The sequence below is a fragment of the Protomyctophum bolini genome, assembly GCF_963924005.1.
Source record: "Protomyctophum bolini genome assembly, chromosome: 7".
NCBI classification, from domain to species: domain Eukaryota; kingdom Metazoa; phylum Chordata; class Actinopteri; order Myctophiformes; family Myctophidae; genus Protomyctophum; species Protomyctophum bolini.
The window spans coordinates 34,310,217-34,331,039 of NC_137868.1; the positions used below are offsets into that span (position 1 = coordinate 34,310,217).

At 39.7% G+C, this 20,823-nt stretch overlaps 2 protein-coding genes across 7 annotated transcripts in view; one reads left to right on the plus strand and one right to left on the minus strand.

Moving 5' to 3' along the window:
- The first annotated feature begins 334 nt into the window (after positions 1-334).
- Positions 335-8,550, plus strand: sqlea (squalene epoxidase a). Its single transcript, XM_080768077.1, has 11 exons — positions 335-844; positions 1,037-1,298; positions 1,737-1,914; positions 2,125-2,221; positions 3,810-3,923; positions 4,015-4,186; positions 5,180-5,275; positions 5,849-5,991; positions 6,598-6,694; positions 7,171-7,258; positions 7,470-8,550. The coding sequence occupies exons 1-11, from the start codon at positions 569-571 to the stop codon at positions 7,660-7,662; spliced, it is 1,716 nt and encodes a 571-aa protein (XP_080624203.1). The 5' UTR covers positions 335-568; the 3' UTR covers positions 7,663-8,550.
- A 2,433-nt stretch (positions 8,551-10,983) lies between these two features.
- Positions 10,984-20,823, minus strand: part of oxr1a (oxidation resistance 1a) — a 159,340-nt gene continuing 149,500 nt past the window's right edge. For all 6 annotated transcript variants that reach the window (XM_080769116.1, XM_080769114.1, XM_080769113.1 and 3 more), the window contains 4 exons: positions 16,744-16,896; positions 14,558-14,653; positions 13,244-13,317; positions 10,984-13,050 (listed from right to left, as the gene is read on the minus strand). In XM_080769116.1, the coding sequence (XP_080625242.1) occupies positions 12,915-13,050; positions 13,244-13,317; positions 14,558-14,653; positions 16,744-16,896 (459 nt within the window). In that variant the 3' untranslated portion in view covers positions 10,984-12,914. The remainder of the gene's footprint in view (positions 13,051-13,243; positions 13,318-14,557; positions 14,654-16,743; positions 16,897-20,823) is intronic.

Here is a 20,823-nt window from a genome sequence, read left to right on the forward strand (position 1 = left end):
ATGCCCATCGGCATATCATGTGCGGAGTCTGCGGACGAGACGGACGGATGATGCATGGATGTCTATGGGTGGGATGGATGACATAGCTACATTTTCCAGTGACATCACATCATACTAGCTGTCTGCCAGCCAGCCATCCAACCAGCGGCTGAGGGCTTGCCCGGTGCCGGTAGAGGTGTCCTATGGGCGTATAGCGTGAGCTCTGCTCACCAACATGTCGCTCATGATTGGACGGTCAATGTGTAGGAAAGGAGGGCTGCGAAATTACCGAATCCGAAGTTGCCCGTGTCTCTTATTAGCATAATATATTCAGCATCCTCTACCGTCGGTCTCACCGGTCTAAATTATGGATTAAGAAGACAAAAGCTAAAACATTTTGCTTTTGGTCATCTGATTTGTTTTCTATCATCGGCAGTAGGCTACCTTGGGGGACGAAGGAAAACAATGGGATTTTAATGATCTGCCTCTTCACGAATTTGGATTTATTTATTTTCTGTTTGTATGTTGTACTAGTATAGACTAGATACATATTTTACCCCAGTTTTAGCTTATTAAAAATAAATTAAAGATGTGGACTTTCCTGGGAATAGCAAGTTTCACATACCTTTACAAAAAATCCGACAGTGTCTTCACTTTTGCTCACAAAGAGCTTGTAATGGCTACAGCAGTATTTCTTACCGTTTGTTTGCTACTATCATATATCAACTATTTTCATGGTCAGCCGCTCAGAATATCACAGGTGCTCAATTTACCACTGGAGCTTCTATCATCCTTACCTATTATCAATAAGGTTATTCCACAAACTTCAACTGAGAGCAACAATGATAAGAGTACTACTACAAAGGTAAGATGTTTTATAATGCCTAACCCAGAGAGATCATACAGATAAAAGACTAAATGTGTTTGGGTTTTTTTGTCATTTATTTCTAATTGAAAAATATGTTTCGTCAACTAATCAATTTCCAACAATCAGTAAAACACAAAGTAAGTAAACACAAAAAAAGAACATCTCCACCTCTTTATTTCCTCTCTCCAGAGCCGAGGCAGGAGAAAGAGGGTTAATGTACAAGACTCCTCGGCCACGGGGACAAACCAGGAAGATGCCGCCTCTGTTGACGCTGAACCTGATGTGGTGATAATTGGGGCAGGGGTTCTGGGGTCGGCTATGGCCACTGTGCTGGCCCGGGATGGTAGAAGGGTGACGGTGGTGGAGAGGGACATGAGAGAGCCTGACAGGATAGTAGGGGAGCTACTGCAGCCAGGAGGATATCTAGCCCTCAAAGCACTGGGACTGGAAGGTTAGTAATGTGAGACTCCTGCTTATATAACACAGTTCACTAGTCATGTGAAAGGTTTGTTCAATATTGACGAGACTCGTTTTCATTTCAGTGGAAAAATCTGCTATTGCCAAGATGTCAGGCACATAATGGTGTCCATATTATTTTAATCATACTTTGATATTGGATTGGATCATTTACCCAGAACTGATAAAAGTTCCCCACTGTTTTCCAATTTTTATTTCTCTGCCAGGAACATAAACTACCCAAAACCTAAATACAGAGATACATTTTCTTGTCACAATGCTATATGCAATGTAGTAAAATCTAAAATATTGTGTGAATGTTAAATGCCCACAGTAATCTTTACAATGTTTGTATAATGTGTATTTTCTATAATTTATGCCTCAACCTCAATGTTTTCTGAATGAACATTTGTGACACTGGTGTTTCATTCAGGTTCAGTGGAGGGCCTGGATGCCCACACAGTGCACGGATATGTGATCCATGACATGGAGAGTAGCACAGAGGTAGAGATTCCCTACCCTCAGGAAGACAAACACATCCAGTGTGGACGGGCCTTCCATCATGGACGCTTTATCATGGGACTGAGGGGAGCTGCTCGAGCAGAACCAAAGTAAGTGCAATGCCAAATTCATGAGACAGATGGCTTCCTTCACCAACTTTGGTGATACTGGAAAATATTTCCTTCGTGTTGGTGGGTGGAGAGAGTTGGTTCATGGACAGAAATCCCTGTGTGTAATGGTCAAACATTCCAATTAGACATTTGTTATGTTACCCTTTGTAAACCTTCAATATTCCTGACTAGCGCTTTACTCCCGACTAGTGTCACAATAATAGAAGGCACTGTGGCCAGCTTGGAGGAGGTGGATGGTTGTGTGACCGGAGTCCAATACAAGGATAAGGAAACTGGAGACATCAAAGTGAGTAGCGTGACACTATCTCATTACTTAAAGGACCACTTCACTGCTTTTCAACCTATCTTCATATAATAGGTCCTCACTAATAATCATGATAAAATGGCACGATTTTATTTCTACTCAGTCTGTGTCTCATAGGAGGGCTGTGGGCAGTTTAGAAACCGTCTTCCAGTGCCCATCATTAGGCAGATTTATAAACATTAATTTTGATTATCGTGAGAACGATGGCTTCCATTTTCGCATTGCAACTTTTCAGGACTAGAAAGCCTGCAGTTTTTATTAGCTTGTATTCCCCATCAATGATGTCACTGGAAGACGGTTTCTGAACTGCCCACAGCCCTCCTATGAGACACAGGCCGAGTAGATTTTTTTTTTTTTCAAGATTATTAGTGAGGACCTATTATATAAAGTTGAAAAGTGGTGAAGTGGTCCTTTAAGTTGAAAAATAACCACCAAAGTGGAAAATACTGGCAGTTCTCAAATATATGTGCTGCTATGGTTCTACATTAAAATAACCGTGTGTAGGTTACTCTGTGATTATGTTGAAAATGTTTCTAATGTTTGTGATTTGAATTTGAATTGATAGTAGCCTACTGATTTAAGTAATGGGCCTCAACACAGGTTTATGTGTGATGATTATGTGAACGTACAAAAAGAGGGGCGTACCACCATTTTCACTTTTTATCTGCTCTGAGGAAGGCTAATGGCCCAAACTCAAAATATTTTGCATTTGAGCCTATATGTATTGCATCATTTATTTTAGGAGTGCCACAGTGGTTATTTTTCAATTTGTTGTTTCTGTAGATGAGCACCCATCACTCAAGTAGCATTTAATGAAAGCGCACCTGCTCTATATCTATGATGTAATCATCATTACATCGCTCTTACGTCCCAAATGCTAGTGTAAAACTATATTGTAAATATACTCTCAAAATGTGATCTGTTTATGTTGTAGCTGAAGCAAACTTTCCTGGAGAGAACCAGAGTGAAAATGGGAAAAGGGGGATTTCTGTCACAGTATGTTTGCACATTTGCAAAATTACTACTGCATCTCCATCTACCCATCTTAACTATTAGGAGCACTAGATGCTCATGCTATTAATACAGAGCCCAGGGAGCACTTAGTGCTTAATTCAACTCGGGGATAATTTCACACATGCATTAAACCGGCTAGGCGGCTAGTCTCTTGAGACAGACTGTTGACTCCGTCAAAAGGAAAAGAGGGCGCTGTTTTTCCTTTATTTGACAATGGGTTCTCAGATTGGACCGGAGCAAACCAGGGACCTTCTGATTCCCACCCATTCAGCTATGGCTGGCCAAACAAATAAAGGGGAGATCAGAACGCAATCCCCCACTACCAGACATTATGCAGTCAGCATCCCTCTATTTGAGGGATTCACAGTGGTCAGTGTAGCCTGATAGCCTGAATGGCTATGCCCCGCTCTGGGTGAACGTCCTTAGTGATCAGCATGTCTCCTCTACCAGGTGGCATCTTATTTTGTAGTAGTAACTCATGATGGACCTCTCTAGGAAAGAGGTAAACAGTTGTAGTTGATTGACATAAGTTCTTGGTCATGTTTTCCCTCTTTAGAAAATCCATGCTGCGCTCACTGTGGTGGCTGATGGCTGTTTCTCCAAATTCAGAAAGAGCCTTGTGTCTGGAAAGGCTCAGACATCTTCCCACTTTGTTGGATGCCTCATGAAGGTAAACCTGTGTTTTGTTCAAAGTATTGTAATTTGTTGATGAACATCGCCTAGAGACATGCACACCACATCTTCTGTTATTTTGCCCCCAGGATGCTCCCCAGTTCAAAGCCCACCATGCTGAATTGGTCTTGGCCAACCCCAGCCCTGTTCTTATCTACCAAATATCTTCCTCTGACACCAGAGTATTAGTGGACATCAGGGGGGAGATGCCGCGAAACCTCACTGAATACATGGCTGAGAAGGTGTACCCTCAGCTGCCAGGTAAAAGAGATAAAACTTTCTGTATACTCATGGAAATCCATGTAAATGAACTAACCCTAATTCTGGGGATACACCAGACACGTCAATGCGTGGAATTTACTGCATGTGTACTATGCGCCAGGATGGACAAGATACAGAAGAAAAGCATACTGTGAGCCCTCCGTGCACATGTTCTGAAATAGTAATGGAGTCAATTTGTTGCACGTACTATATTGTGCATATTGTGTGTATTAATACAGAGGATTTTACTGTGTAGAAGAGTCGTAGAGGGGATGACATTCAGCACAGATCAGATTAAAATGCTCAAAATACGCTAAAAATAATCTCTTTTAGAGATTATTTCTTAAAGTTACTTACCCAACCCGAAAAATGCTCAGAGAGTTTGAGACGAGTTGGAGTTGTGCGAGCTACAGTAGGCTACTACCTTGATGCTCAGATTCAAACGCACAAAGTATTTTATTCCATCTGTGCCTGTCTGGTGTCTGTGTTCTTACTCAAATCTTTTCTTTTAACGTAAATTGTTGTGTGATTGTTGCACCAGGATGTCATTCAGGTTTTTATAGAAGGATATAAACTAGAATTTTCTACCTCTGGGTCGGTGAGGCGAACAGGCTGTGAGGCGAACAGTTCTCGAGTTATGTGGATTTCAGACATACACACGTACACACGCACACACAGAGACTTAATGTTATACTTCAGCTATTGAAAAATAGCAGATCTACAAGCTCATAGCGTGCTAGGAGCTACATATTTTGAGATTGGGGGTCAATTACATTATTTTGGGAGTCCTTGACATGAAAATGTTTGAGCACCTGACATAGATGTTTTTCAGAAAACTGTCATGCTTTAGAAGACATTTTTTTAATTTCGATGTCAGGCGTGTCAATGAATTCATGCTCTGAAACATATTTATCCCCTGTTGAATAGTGGAATGGTTAACCTGTCTGTGGTTTCTCACCCTCTGTCTTTGTCTCTCTACATTTTTACCATCAGAACACATAAAAGAACATTTCATGGTGGCACTACAAAATGATCGTCTCAGGTCTATGCCTGCTAGCTTCCTCCCACCCTCACCGGTCAACAAGCCAGGTAGCAGAACATACTATACTACTATTGAATGACATGTTGAGATATATGAATAGATATGTATGCACGGCTTGCACGCTTTAAAATATGTAATGCATGATCATTGAACTTTAATAGTATACAGATTGTTGAAAAGAAGTGTATAATTTCTAGTCTAATGAGATCTAGTCTTTGTCATATTCTGTAAGACACTGTACACATTTAAATTGTTAGAAATATTTGAAAGCACTGAAAACAGCTTTGTGTGGGTGTAGTGTTACAGTAGTTGGCACACACTGGTGAGCAGAGATGACATTTACTTAATCAGTAATACAGCAGTATTTGTTTTTATAAGCAGACAAAAAGATTATAATTATTCTTTACAAATATTTTAACAAGTTCAACCTGAACAGTGCTGCACAAAGTGATGAGAAAGTAACTACTTATGACTATGACAGTATTGCTTAAATTATACTACGTATTTTGACATAATGACTCACAATACATTGTAAGCTTGTAGAGCTGCTATTTTTGCGAGGGACACAATCATATGACAAAGTATAAATCAGGCTTAACACAGCAACCTGCGTTTTCCAGGTGTACTTCTCTTGGGAGACGCCTACAACATGAGGCACCCGCTGACAGGAGGAGGCATGAGTGTGGCCCTCAATGACGTGCGCATCTGGAGGAGCCTGCTAACTAACATTCCAGAGCTCTACGACGATAGTGCCATGCTGCAGGTATTCACAGAGTTCTCAGAGAGTAGATAATATTGTTGTAGCAGTTATTAAAGACTACAAGAGATGTCAAGTGTTGCATGTCAGAGCTGGAGTTGCTGGGGCTTTTATCTTAAAACGGGTGTTGCTCAAGCTTCATTGTTTGACCAAACATTTTGTTTGATGGTCAGAACACAGCCATCAAACTAAAATGTTTGGTCAAACCATGTGACTCCCATTGGAAATGCATTATGGTGGCCATTAAACACTGACAAGACACATAACATGTTTTTATATGTGTATGGGACCATAGGAAATGTTTGTGTTTACACAAACCCTCAAAGCTGGACATAGCAGGGGCTTGCGCCCCTCAAAAACGAAATAAGATATAATAAAACAAGGTGTAATAAATGTTAAATGATATTGTTCCTTTATCCAAAGTGGGGGTGACATTTTATTAACAACTAAAGTATATACTACTGTATAGTAGATACTGAAATTATGAAATAACCAGCTGATCTTTCTGACCGTTCTGTGTCACATTTGCATGTTATCCAGCTTGTTCTAAGTGAGTGTTTGTGTAAATAATGTGTGATATTACACTGAGGATTTTTCTTTTTTCCTCAATAGGCAAAGAAAAAATTCCACTGGGAACGCAAGTCATCACATTCCTTTGTGGTGAATGTGTTGGCCCAAGCTCTGTATGAGCTGTTTGCAGCCACTGACGGTGAGTCTCATCTGCAGTGATATTCATATTGAATATACTTACATGGAATAAAAAAAAAACATTTTTACATTAAACATGATTATCACAGGTTTTTAGAATTTTTTTGTGAAGATAAATTAACTATTTTTGTCGGTAATTAATAGATGGCAAAAGTGAAAGTGTATTTTTAGCAACAGTAGTAAGTTGTCTCATATGGCCCCTAGGTGCAGGAGCCTATCTCCTGTTTTTATAGCGTGAGGCGACAAATAAAAGTACAAGTACATCCCCTGGACATGACGCTAGTATTTCACAGGGATTTACTTAAGCTGATCAGTGCCAGACAGGGAGGCCTGGGTCCCATTTTTATAGTCTTTGGTATGACCTGGCTAGCGAATTGAACCTCGATATGTAATGTGTACAATGAATTACTAACAATCAGATGTTTGAAAAATATTTAAGTTGCAGCTAAAAGTTAATAGTTATTTTGTTTTCTCCAGATTCACTTCATGAGCTCAGAAAAGCCTGCTTCCAGTACTTCAAGCTTGGTGGAGAGTGCATTAATGGGCCTATTGGGCTTCTGTCAGTGTAAGCGCCACAAAACTATGTCCTCATTAATTCTGATATAAGAAACGTATTACTGTGATAAATACTTAATTTAAACGCATAAACCACCTCAATACCTGCTTCGGTTCTCCCACACCACTACCATGGCATAATGTTCTGATTGAAAGTTTGAGTTTCATTAAGTTATTTTCATCAAAAGTTTAATGAATGTTTTTAACTTTACCTTCGCCAGGCTTTCGCCCAAACCAATGACTCTTATTGGACACTTCTTTGCTGTGGCCTTGTTTGCTATTTACTACAACTTCAAGTCAGAGTCCTGGAGCAACAAACCCAGAGCCTTATTTAAGAGCGGAGCCATCCTGTACCGTGCTTGCACAGTCATGCTTCCCCTCATCTACTCTGAATTCAAGTACCTGGTGTACTGAGAAGTGCTCCTTGAGAGATCCAGATGGACATGAACAGTTACTTTTAAGTCATCTCCCTGTCAGTCTGTACAGATTCGGAACAAGACCAAATCAAACATGGAAATGTAGCGTTTGGCAACAGCATTCATTAGTATGCCCATCCACTGAAAAGCCAGTGCTGCTGTACTGCCAGTACAGTATTTTGTATTGTATACTCCTGTCTTCTCTAAGTTAGTTTTGACCTGTCATAAGAGGTTGGTTAAATATATATGGTTAAATATATTAACCACTTAAGCCTTATTCAAAACTCTTTGAAAATAGCCAATCTACAAGTCTGAAAGCCCAGCTGAATGCCTTCCTGTCTTTTTGATTGATGAAATTGTTACCCTGTAGTAGGGTATGATCACATTTATGACATGGTCATAGGGAATAAGTAGTTGTAATTTATATCAAAACGCAATGTGGCCCTCATGTCTTTCAAATGTCCTTTTTATAAAACTTGTACAGATTTTCTGCCTTCCAATGAGTGTACCTCATGTATTGTAACAAATCTTTGACCTCTTCTAACCTATAAAACTTGTTTGTCATGGAGGTAATGTCACAAGGCTAATCGTAGACAGGATTGCTCTTGTACTTTTGGCTAATACATTATAATCTATGAAATGTCAGTAAAATACTTGTCTGCAATATGTTTTCGATTGGCGGTTGTATATATAAATTAACACCTAGGTAACCCTAACCTAGCTAACACTTGTCCAGAATTGGACAAAGCCAGTGAATGAAGCTCGGCTGTTCCTCCTCTGAGTTGACACTCATAGGAACTGGATTATCTCAGTCTTTACTGTTGTAAATTTGTGCTGTTTATTGATTGATGTTGATTGATATTTTGTTGTTTAATAAATTCGTTTTTATAAATGTTTTGTCAAAATGGTCATTTTGCTATTTTGTAAAGATCATTAATAAGCCATATACAATATAATAAAGATACACAATTCTATTCAGTATGCTAATACACCAGTGATACTCAACCTCAGGCCCGCGGGCCACATCAGGTCCGCGGGACCATTATGACTGGCCCACCAATGAAAATCAAAAAAAAAGAAAAAAAAATCTGGAAAATGAAATAAAAATAAATAAATCTGAATGAAGTTATCTTTAATTACATTATTATAAGTAATACTATTAGAGTTGTACTATTACTCGAACGAAAATAAAAGCTTGGGGGGGGGGGGATATGCAATGCAAATGAAAGACATACTGTGTATCCCTATTCCCTGACAATTTTATAGCTAAACGGACAGAATTCTATTTTATTTGAATGATGAAACCCAGCTGCCATTAATAGTTGAAAATGGAAATGGAAATTGCGGAAATGGTGGAAATGGAAATTGCGGAAATTGCGGAAATGCGGAAATGGAAATTGCGGAAATTGCAGAAATGGAAATTGCGGAAATGGAAATTGAGGAAATTGCGGAAATGGAAATTGCGGAAATGGTAATTGCGGAAATTGCTCTTCAGTTATAGCTATCTATTTTCAGGTAGATTGTTTTATTTTACTCAGTCAGCCATATCACTACTCATTTTTTTTCATGAAAAAGGTCATAGCTGGGTAATCTATTTTCAGGCAAATTGTGTTTATTGTATTTTATTTTACTCAGCCATAACAATTTATTTTCTGTTAACCAACTTGCTGGCTGGCAGGCAGGCAGACAGCTACTCATAGACAGGCAGACAGACAGACAGCTACTCATGGAGAATTGGACAGGCAGGCAGTCAGACAGCTACTCATAGACAGGCAGGCAGACAGACAGCTACTCATGGAGAATTGGACAGGCAGGCAGACAGCTACTCATGGACAATTGGACAGGCAGGAAGGCAGACAGCTACTCATAGACAGACAGACAGCTACTCATGGACAATTGGACAGGCAGGAAGGCAGACAGCTACTCATAGACAGACAGACAGCTACTCATAGACAATTGGGCAGGCAGGCAGACAGCTACTCATAGACAGACAGACAGCTACTCATGGACAATTGGACAGGCAGGAAGGCAGACAGCTACTCATAGACAGGCAGACAGACAGCTACTCATGGAAAATTAGGCAGGCAGGCAGACAGCTACTCATAGACAGGCAGACAGACAGCTACTCATGGACAATTAGGCAGGCAGACAGACAGCTACTCATAGACAGGCAGACAGTAAGACAGCTACTCATTGACAGACAAATAACTACTCATGGACAGACAGACAGACAGACAGGCAGGCAGGCAGACAGGCAAAGAGCTACTCATGTTATGTTATTATGTTATTATAACAGCTACTCATGTTATGTGCAATAATTTGTGCAGTTATGGAAACAGCTCTTTGTGTTTATGCAAGAAAATGTAACACTTTTTTTTTTTTACATATTGTGTGCATGCACATTGTACTTTGATACATTTTGCGAAAATAAAGCAATTGAAAGAGAGAAGTTATCAAGTATCATTAATGTCGTAATTTTATCTACTGGCCCCTGGCCCCTTGCCATTTTTGTAATGTGGCCCACAGGTAAATCTATTTGAGTATCCCTGTAATACACCATGTGATTTCAGAAATAAGCCATATATATATATATATAGCCTGAGTTACTGTAGATATACTTAATGAATCAAACACCTACAATAGTTGATCAACAAGCTCATAAAAATAAAGTACATGGACAATAAATGACCACTAGATGGAGCACACTACTAATGAAAGGATTGAAAGCCATCTTTCTTGTTTTGCAAAGGCATCCTTGTTTCAGCCTTGAAATTGAGGATAACATATTGTAGAATGACAATGACTCATTTATTCCATCAATCTAAATTCTAAGGGGTCTCAATGGGAATTTCACAAGGAAAAACCCTAACAGGCTTTTCTATCTGGTTTAACATTCACACATCTTTGAATTAATGGAACCACAGCAGACATTTTGACAGGTAAATGCAACAGGATGTAATGTTAATTGCAGGCATTAAATTAACTGTACAGGAGCTGTGCATGTTGTTGTAACGCCCAGGATTCGAACTCGGGCCGCGTGAAAGTCCAACATCTTAACCACTAGGGGTATATATATAGATATTAGGCTTTTGAGGCCATGAGGCAGAGGCTCTGAGCCACTCTGCTACATTGGCACACGGTAACAACTACCTGTAAATCAAACACCCACAATTAAAATAAAACACCTACCGGTCATTTCTATTGAGAGTATCATGCGACCTGGGACTATTATACTTGGCATCATGATCAGCTGTTGGAAACATGAGAAATTATTTACAAATAAAAGTAAAAGCATCACAAATACAGGCATATCCCTGGTTACAACAATTTATTCAGCTTTATTGTTATTTATACATAACTGATACATTGTATTCTGGTGAAATAATTGGAGGAATTATCCATATTATTCTTTGTGACTCCACAAGGACACAAATACTGGTGTGGAAGACCAGAAAGGGGGGTGGGGGGCTGCTGGGGGAGGATTATTTACAAACTTTCATCATCCACCGTCTGTCAAACGTTAGATAGATCACCTATCCAACAAAGACTTACCAAACATCCACACAAGGAGAGAAATGGTGCTCTGGGATTTAGTCTTTTTTCCCCCCACTTTTTTTTGTTTTGAACATTCAACCCACGTCTCCCCCCTTTCCTCCCACACAAAGAAATAGTCCTTTTGGACACAGAGCATTAGGGAATACCCTTATTGATATTGTTAGCAGCAAGCTTTCTACTGACAGTTAACATCTTTATAATCTAAACAAAAAGTACTGTACAGCTACTGCTAATAGAATCTAAGAACCTGGCCTCAACGCTTTTACACCAGATTAAAGTGCTAGAAGCAACCCACCAATCCACACGTTATGTATATATATATATAGTATATGTATTTATATATATATATAGAGGAACAAATCTACTATTTTAACATTAATTTACAGGGTAATATACATAATATTTGTAACCGCTGAAATATCAGCACAAATAGATCACTGTCACACAACAGCCATATATATATAATTATATAACTCCATATATAATCATATTATATCAATATATAATTGTCATATATGTAAAACGGTTAACCACGTCTCAGGCTTTTCTAATTATACCCAGAAAAGCAATTGTGTATCAAGACGTAAAAGCTTTACAAGTTTCTCTCTGTAAAGAGGAACACCAAGTGGCAAAGTGCCACAACCTGCATTATTTGAGGTCACAGGACAGTAATTTGCATATTCCACAAATCTATTGCAACACGTTACTGTCTACGAACAGTACACACAGCTTCCTGACAGAGGCTGGTGTTAGCTGGACTCACACGTACACCCACTGAACAGAACATTACAACGATGGGTAATTCTGATTATAGCTATGTGCTTTGTTGATGGTGTGCTATGATGACGGTGAACAACAGGAGGACTACAACACACGATACTCTATAGTTGAGCCTCGGCCAACCCAAGATGTACTAGTCTGTAACAAAATACTCTTTTTGCAAACCACCACCCCTCTTACTCGGAGTTGAGTGTAATCGTCTCCTGCCACTGCCGCCTTTTGTGTTTGCGTTTTCACCACAAATCGGTACAAATGTTGTTGTCGACACTCCGCCGCCATCAGCCGATTCGGGCGCAGTGGAATGTGTTTTATTTTTGTTTTGTTGTTTTTCTTTTCCCTTTCTTTTCATTATCTGGGTCTCTCCGTCAAGGCCAACAGCACATACAGTGAGTAACATCCTACTGACTGAACAAAGTTCTGGGGGCTTACAGAGGGGGTAGGGGAATCCTTGAGTTTCTGTAAAGCTCAGATTCAGCATCTGACTAAAAGGGCAGTTCTCTCTTCTCACGGCAGTACCAAACCTGAGCTGCCATCATCTTCATCACATCTCTGGTGAGAGTGGCTCCGACGGTCTTTCCTTCTTCAAGCGCTAGCGATCCCTTACCTGTCTCCATCCTTAATACAACCACTGGTCTCTTATTTGTTTAACCCTGATTTTTACACAGTTCCCCCTACTCTGCAAAGACGCTGCACAAGGCTGTAACAAGATACACACAAAGGTAATTTTTCACAAAGAAAAAAGCTCCGTAATAACTGCAGTAGTTTAATGCACAACAAGCATCCGATAGCTGGCTCCCGGCCTGGGGAGCCTTGGTGATGTGCAGTTATAGGTTTGGGACGTTGCCACTGTTCTAAGGAGTATGACTCCTCCTTTATCCTTTTCAGGTCTTTTTTTCCCTGTGGTGTGGTGTTTTGTTATTCAAAAGCCCAGATCTCTATGTCCTGTACATAGAAATCCTCATTCTTGGAGAGAGTGGGGTTCCCGAAGGTTTTACAGGAATGACTCCTGCCATGGTACAGGTCTCCATCCAGCCACAGGCCAAACTCACCACTAGGGGAGGAGAAAAACAAGACGAGCTAAATCAAGGCTCTTCAAACCATTCATCCCAGGTCGAGGACCTGGAAACCAAACAGACTTCTGTGCTATTGTGAAGGCCAGAGGGAGCTAGTTAGTCAGTTTTTATTTAAGGGAAATCGTCATCTGATTTAGGTTGACTATGCAGTAACAGCATTTTACTACTCACCTTCCTCCACCAAAAGCTAAGGAGTCCATATCTCCTTTCATGAAGAACATATTGTCACCTGTCCATTTGTACACCTGTAGGGTGACACAGCAGAGCACAATGTAGAACCACTTGCATAACATAGCCATTGTTTGGAGAATCTTATACTGTATTCCCTCTGAAAAGTCAAGAGAAACCTGGAACGTACCTATGCCAAGTATACAAAAAAGTGCAATAATATCAGAAAAGTGAATTATAGCCATCTGAGAAAACTGAACTCATTGATTGAGCATCATACAATGAAAGTATAAATGACCTCGCAACAGTTGTTAAATTCACTTCTCTACAGGATAAAAGGCAAAATGATGAATGTTTAATTTAATTATAATTGTTTGTAATTTCACAAACAAAAATTAAACCCTATCTCAATACTTTAATTGAAGCCAGGCCTGAGCCTGAACGCTATGGCATGACAACCATTTACTTTTCCAACTTTACATTCTCCATTTCATATTTCACTTTGTTTTATTCCTTTTTGCAGAGTTAATCAGACAGACATTCTCCATTTCTAATTATCAATAAATATTACACCGCATTTGGTTACCTTGGTTGTGTCCCATCGTGTCCTGCCATTGATGCAATGATGGCAGGTCACAGAATTGGACGACTAACACATGGTTTATGTCATGACAAAATGAAGTATACTAGACTTGCTGCATTTTCTTGCTATACCAGGAACTGGACATACATCTCCATCAGCTCAGAGTTACAGTTGACTACTGCAATCCATAGGCTTTAGAACATCACAATTGTGTGTGAATTGGCTAAACAAATGGACTTTAAATACATTATAAAGTAATATGCCTTTTTAACTAGACCTGCACATCTCGGGCAGGGAACCGAAATAGTCAGCCCCTGACAACACTGGCCACTTTTTTGTTTTACTATTTCTTCTTTTACAATTGAGGTGTCAAATGCACAGTACATTTTATTTCTACTCTAGTCTATATGCACTCAGTTTTGGAGAAGAACTTGAAGGACACATTTAGATCCGATAATGTACCATGCATGTTAAAATCAGGTATAGCCTCGTTTACATTATTCCCCACTTTTCCCTTATTATACTTCAGTGTTTTTACAGTTTGAAAAAGAAAAAGCACATTTAACATTAACACAATGTTTAGCTCTGCATCTCCTGGATGGATTTGTATGCGTGTGTGGGTACAGGGGTCTTTTACATAGGAAGTGGCCAAACCCCTGAAGGATGTTTTTATCTAACAGCAGAACATGTACAGTATATGGCCACTTGGATGGACGTTGGCTGAGTTAGCGTACCTCAAACTCTGGCTTGAATGTGAAGAGGAAGGTTTCTCCTGTACCATAGAAGCCATCACTGACCTTGAAGGGCTCAGATGCCAGTGCGCCAAACACCTGGCGGAACACAGAACAAGCAAATGATGTATGTCAACCAGGCACTTACATAAAACATAATCAGTATGCGATTAATTATCAATGTATCCGGATCGATACTCGGTCAAGTTCAATGTTGATGTTTTAATTAGCATGAAATTGTCCATCATACCTTGGACATGAGGGGGCTGTGTACTTACCGGTAAGTGCAATTTTAAGAGTTTTAAGCATATTTAGATTTTGATTGTGATGATATTGATAATGACAATTATTTTGGCCACCCTAATGATGACATGACATTTGCATATTGTTTAAGAGATTGATTTCCTAATAGTTAACAAACGGTAAAACAAGGTCTAATTAAATCCATGGGTATACAAAACTACTTAAGTAACTTAAAAGGCAAGGTTCCTATGTGTCAATTGTTTTATTATCCGTGTAGAGTGCTTCTGAGAACGCTTAATAAACATTCCAACTGAATTTCCATTTGTGTACAGTTACAACATGCAATACACTAACATTTTGCATTGCCAACATTTTTTATTGATTTTAATCAATGAAAAACACTGGCAAAATAGAACATTATAAACAAGTTGACAATGTCAATCATTGCTAGCTAAGCAAACGTCTTTATTTATATTACGGATGACAATGACAATTATGATGCGTAATGGCTCGTACACACTGCACGATATTTGCTCCGATTATGCTGACGGGGACCATATTTGGCGCTCCCCGACAAAACTCCCGATCTGACCCAAGATCGGGCTTTGATGGCCGAGGTTTTGCTGGCCGTGTGTGAAAGGCTCTGTGTGTGAAAGGCTCTGCGAGAAGATATAGAGCCGATAGAAGTGTTGGCCGATGTCTCCCCGACGTCTTCTGAATATCTAGCAGGTTTGATATTTGGCTCCGTCGCCGACTGGACATCGTACAGTATGAAATGGGTTGCGAGCCCGTCCTGAGATGTCCTGTATTGCAGCCAATGAGAGCACTTGCACCGACACTGTCTATCTGTCTGTCTGTTATCAGATGATAATAATATATATAACCTTTATCCCTTGGGTAAATACCTGTCCTGTGACTGTGTCGTATACAATGGTAGCTATTTTAATACCCAATGTTGCTGTTAAATAGTCTATAAAACCAACTAATTTCAATAATGTTGATAAAACTACATCGGAGCAAACTTTGGACCTCGTGTGCTCTCTCTGTGTGTGTGTGTGTGTGTGTGTGTGTGTCTCGGAGAATTATTTCATGAAAATCAAGATTTAATGTCCTGTGACTCCTGTTTCGCTGCAGCCCACGCAGGCTACACGCTATCACAAACATTTCGCCCTGCCTGGCTTTCCTGTGTGTGGCGTGCACGCAGAGAGAAAGAGAGAGAGAGCGAGAGACGTCATGTGTCGGTCTTGCGCTTGTATCACGGCATCCTGCACGTGCGTGAGATGTCAAAATAAATTGGAATAAAAAACAAATGATGTGTATAGCCTATATCAGGTCTGGATCGCATCATGGTGAACTCTTGCTGTGTGTGAGGCCTAGTCGGCGACCAATCTTTTAGTGTGAAAGCCACTTTTTTAAATAGTCTATAATGACAGACGATTAAAAAAAAAAGACTCCTGCAGTGTGAAATACATAACGATCTGATGACTCGCCGACAACTTTAAAACTCCTACAGTGTGTAGGGGCCATTAGAGAATCAGGAGAGAGAACCAAGTGAAATTGGAAGTGATGACACCAAGAAAGGAGCAGACAACATTGGACCTGGAACACTATAAAACTTAAGCTGATAAATTGGTACTATATATATATCTTTTCCTATTTATTAAGGGAGACCCCTGTTATTGTATCTAATTACTATCTGAATATACTTTACTTACTTATATACTTTTAACTTTCTCACAATACACCTTTTGTTTTAACCATAAAATATCACTTAGACTACCTTAAATATATCCAATAAAACTTTGTCATTACAAAAATAAGATGACCAGGTGCTCACAGAGAATACAAATAATGCTTTACCAATGCCGTCTGATGGCTGATCATCCACTTATAGTCAGCAATAACTTGCAGTATCACAGTATACAAATGCAATGTACAATAATTACCTGGCCATCACTGTCCTTTATGACCATTAATACAGGGGTGTCCTGGCCCTGCATGGCCCTGTACAGGCTCTTGATACTCATGCCGTGTTTTGTTGTGCCAAAGGCCAAAGTCCATGGGTAGCCAATGGTCCGTGGCGGGAGATTCTTAGCAAGCTGGAGACCAATAATAAAATAGTATTGAAGGAGGAGAGGAGAGGAGAGAGAGGGAGGGAGGGAGGGGGAGAGAGAGAGAGAGAGAGAGAGAGAGAAAATGAAATACAGAAAAGGCCACAGCCATCAATGCTCAATTACGTCTGTGGTGACCTTTTAACATTTGCTGGCTTTTAAAGAAGAATAACAGGCCACGAAACACCTACTACCGACTCTCCAGAGCGAAATAAAAACCCATGCAGCTCTCCCTGGGAGAGAGCCTGATAGAAGAACTAAAAGTTGTAATGGTGCATTAGCAGGGGTGTCACAGGGTATTTGAAGGTGGGGGGGATGAGCGTGGGGAGGGGGGGGGGATGCCCCGCGCACCGAATTTGGCGTTTTATTTATTATTTTGTTCTATTTTAGCCTATTCCCGGACAAAATTCGCAGGTAGGCATGCTTTAGCTAGGCAAAAATGTTCAATCAAGAATCTTAAATGAGCCAATAGGCTTTCATATATGCTGACGTCAAAAAGAAAAAAAATAAGAAAAAAAAAAACAGTCAGTCGGGTGGTCAAAAGTCAAATCTGTGAGAGTGGGGGTGTCGCAACGTACACACTAGTGCATGGTGGTGACACGCCTGTGCATTAGAGATGGAATAAATAGACAATTCCCTGGAGGAGTGGTGCAATATAATTGCATTATTGGTATACATAGCTGTTGTTGTGTCATGTCTGCTCTGAAGCAGGAAATAGGCATGCATCTAAGGTCGCATTCACACCTAATACTTCGGTAGACTCAATGCTAATGGATGGAGGAGTTGGGATTGGGATTATTGCATATTTAATTTGCTACGCAGCAATTGGAAACGCAGCAGGGAACTTCATCAATGTGTTCCATTCATAAACTACACAGTGAAATTTATAGTGTTAAAATAATACTTGGGAGTAATAGTTAGGACGTAAAATTAGGGTAACGTGTGTCGGGGACTAGACGTCTCTCTCTCTCACACTCTTGTGTGCACACTCACATGCGTGCGTGTGTGTGCACGCACTGATCTTCTGGGCATGTGGAGGAACAGCGCAGACAAAATTAATCTGACCTCCGTTTACATACAAGTTTATCGACATGAAGAAAGTTCCCACTCCCTCCCCACACAGTGACAACACTCCATGTTTACGCACAGACAGACTGAATATTCTGTACACTACAGTGTTTTTTATGTTTCCTTAAGCAATTAATTAATGTACTCGTCCTCATATTTCAATGAGGGCTCCATCTCCAACTGTGTTTGGCTTTAATTTCCTTTATTTGCTGCGGATTGCATTCCCACCTGCACCGAATCAAAATCAAATGCGTTCGGAAGCCAAGCGAAACCCCCGTTCTTTGGCGGAGTAGAATGCGGTTATTTGATGCGCATTAGGATTCGAATGAGGCTTCACACCTGCCAAAACGAAGCACACTTTCCGACAATGTGCGCAGGATTCGTTTTAATCGCAGTAAAGCTTTCTGGTGTGAAGGCGACCTAAGATAAAACCTTTAGATTCTGTTAACTCCTACACTAATTAATTCTTCCCTAAATGCTTTTCAGTTTTCATTCTTATTTCAACTGGTTCAGCACTGGTTAAGCAGACTCAGCAGACTAGACAGCATGCCATTAACCAGACATCTCCCCAACTTAGCACACCTCTGCAATACTATGAAGTGGGCATGTGCAAGGACATTCCTCTGCACAATTAAGGAAAGCAGTGTATTGGAAATCTATAGATCAATAGGCAAATAATAATATAATAATAATTTATAATTTAGTAAATCCAGAGCGATTTACATTAAGCAAGAACAAAAAGCATGGGAAATTGGCAATACATCACGTACAAAGTAGTTATCATGAAACATGCGTAAGCTAAGAACGTAACAGTGGAATATCTATATAATGAAACTATACATATATACTATACTATGCTATACATATGTACTATGAAGTGCTATGACTACATACAATGTAATTCTAGTGCTGTCTACAACTCTACATAACATGCTATAAGTCTGTATCAAATGCTATCCAAGTCTACTAAAAGTACTATCTAAGGGGGTAGGGTAAGTGCTACGGGCCATGATGGCGTCTGAAAGGTGGGTTTTCAGACTACGGCGGAAGATTGGGAGTGATGCTGCAGTTCTGACTGCAATGGTCCTAGTGTTTTCACATGTTAAGCCTGTAGTGTAGACTAGAGTAGTAGAGTATGTTGTAAGCTTAACAATTTAAAAGAGAAAATTGTGTATTATGTACCCTAAGAATTGTGAAACTAAATATACTATAAAGTATATTATAATACAGATTTTTCTACTCAATGACATGAAATGCCAAATTGCACCAAGTACTTTTGGTTACACCCACTAGGCACATACTATGTAAATGTACATAGTCCCCCCATTCTGTGTTGCCTATAGAACTGGAGGTCTGAAAAAAATCAGTAACATTATGAAGTACATCTCAGTGACATCACAAAGATGTACTTCATAATGTTACTGATTTGAGGGGCGCTAGCCCCTCCTATATACAGGTTTAATGTTTGTTTTTAGTTCAATGTTTGTTTTAAAAACGCCATTGACAATGAAGGGAACATTTACGCCATCTTGTCCCTAACAAACATTGAATGCAATAAAGATAATTTAATGTTTGTTTAACATCACCATTACATCACCTAATCATAGTAACATGAGTTAGCAGAGATTAAAATAGGGTGCATTTTGCATCCCAATAGTTAAGACGCAATAAAACAACAACCTCTGCATCCACGGGATGCACTACTGTACTGTTTTTTATTCTAGTTTATCTTTAGACCCTGAGAGACCCTGATAGACCCCGTAGGGATAGACCCTGATAGACCCTGAGAGAATCATTTCTTCTTCCGTTTTCTACATGAATATAACCACATTATAACCATATAAAATGAAATGGGAGTTAAATGATGCAATTTGTAAAAATTGAAAAATATGACTCCTAACTAACGTCGTTGAAGTGGGCCTCATAAAATGTCCCTGGGACTTTTTAATTATTTCCACACAACAACTCTAAGGTATATTAATGACATAGTAAATGTCATTATTGAATATTGAAAATGAGTGGTATTCCCCTTCAATAACTAAACACTTACCTAAAGTGACAAGCTTGTCACTTTAGCTTACACTGTTATGACCTCCTTGAGTCCTTTAGTTTCTCAAAATAATGCTAGAATTTTAAAGGTGGTCCAATATAGTCCTCCCCTTTAAAAGGGAACACCAAGTCAACGCTTTCTCTACATGCAAATTAGTATTTTAATATAAGCAAATAAAATGATTAACATAGCCTTAGCATTCTTTTCACACACATGTAGTGATGTGAACAGAGAAGCAGCATTGTCTAGCATCAACTCAAACCCAGCACTCTTTCTAGGATCACGGAGCAGTAGCTGAGGTAGAGAGTCTACACTCTACACTAGATAAGCTCTAATAGTACTCCACCCTCCCGTGTGCTCATCTGTGGGCTATCTGAGCAGCCATCAACTGGGCGAATGAATGCAGAATTTCCCCACCCCAGCGACAAGCAAAAACTCCCATTTCCAGTTTCAAAGAGAACCACTAAATAGCAACAGTTGGATAATAATTAGTTGAATCATTTAAAGACTGTACATTTCTGTCAACAGCATAACAAGGTAAGGTGTGTGCTTGGCAGAAAGTCCCTTCACAATCAAATCAACAGCTGCCTAATGGGAAGGAGCTGGACAGATCATGAAGTCATATGATAACACTGCATTCATTCAATCATTGTGTAAGGTACATGAACAGTGGGGAAGCAAGGCCAGGGATTTTAGAAAGACGGCTTAGGCTCATAGGCTGTTTCTGGATGGCTTATTTGCAAGTAAAACGGCACATTTTTGCCCTTCGGCTGAGTATGTACCAGTACTGTAAAGTA

Excerpts from the sequence above, each read along its gene's own strand:
- sqlea (XM_080768077.1), top strand. The coding sequence starts at position 569 with ATGTGGACTTTCCTGGGAATAGCAAGTTTCACATACCTTTACAAAAAA. Across the intron at positions 1,915-2,124 it reads GCTGCTCGAGCAGAACCAAA|TGTCACAATAATAGAAGGCA; the intron begins GTAAGTGCAATG and ends ACTCCCGACTAG. Across the intron at positions 5,992-6,597 it reads ACGATAGTGCCATGCTGCAG|GCAAAGAAAAAATTCCACTG; the intron begins GTATTCACAGAG and ends TTTCCTCAATAG.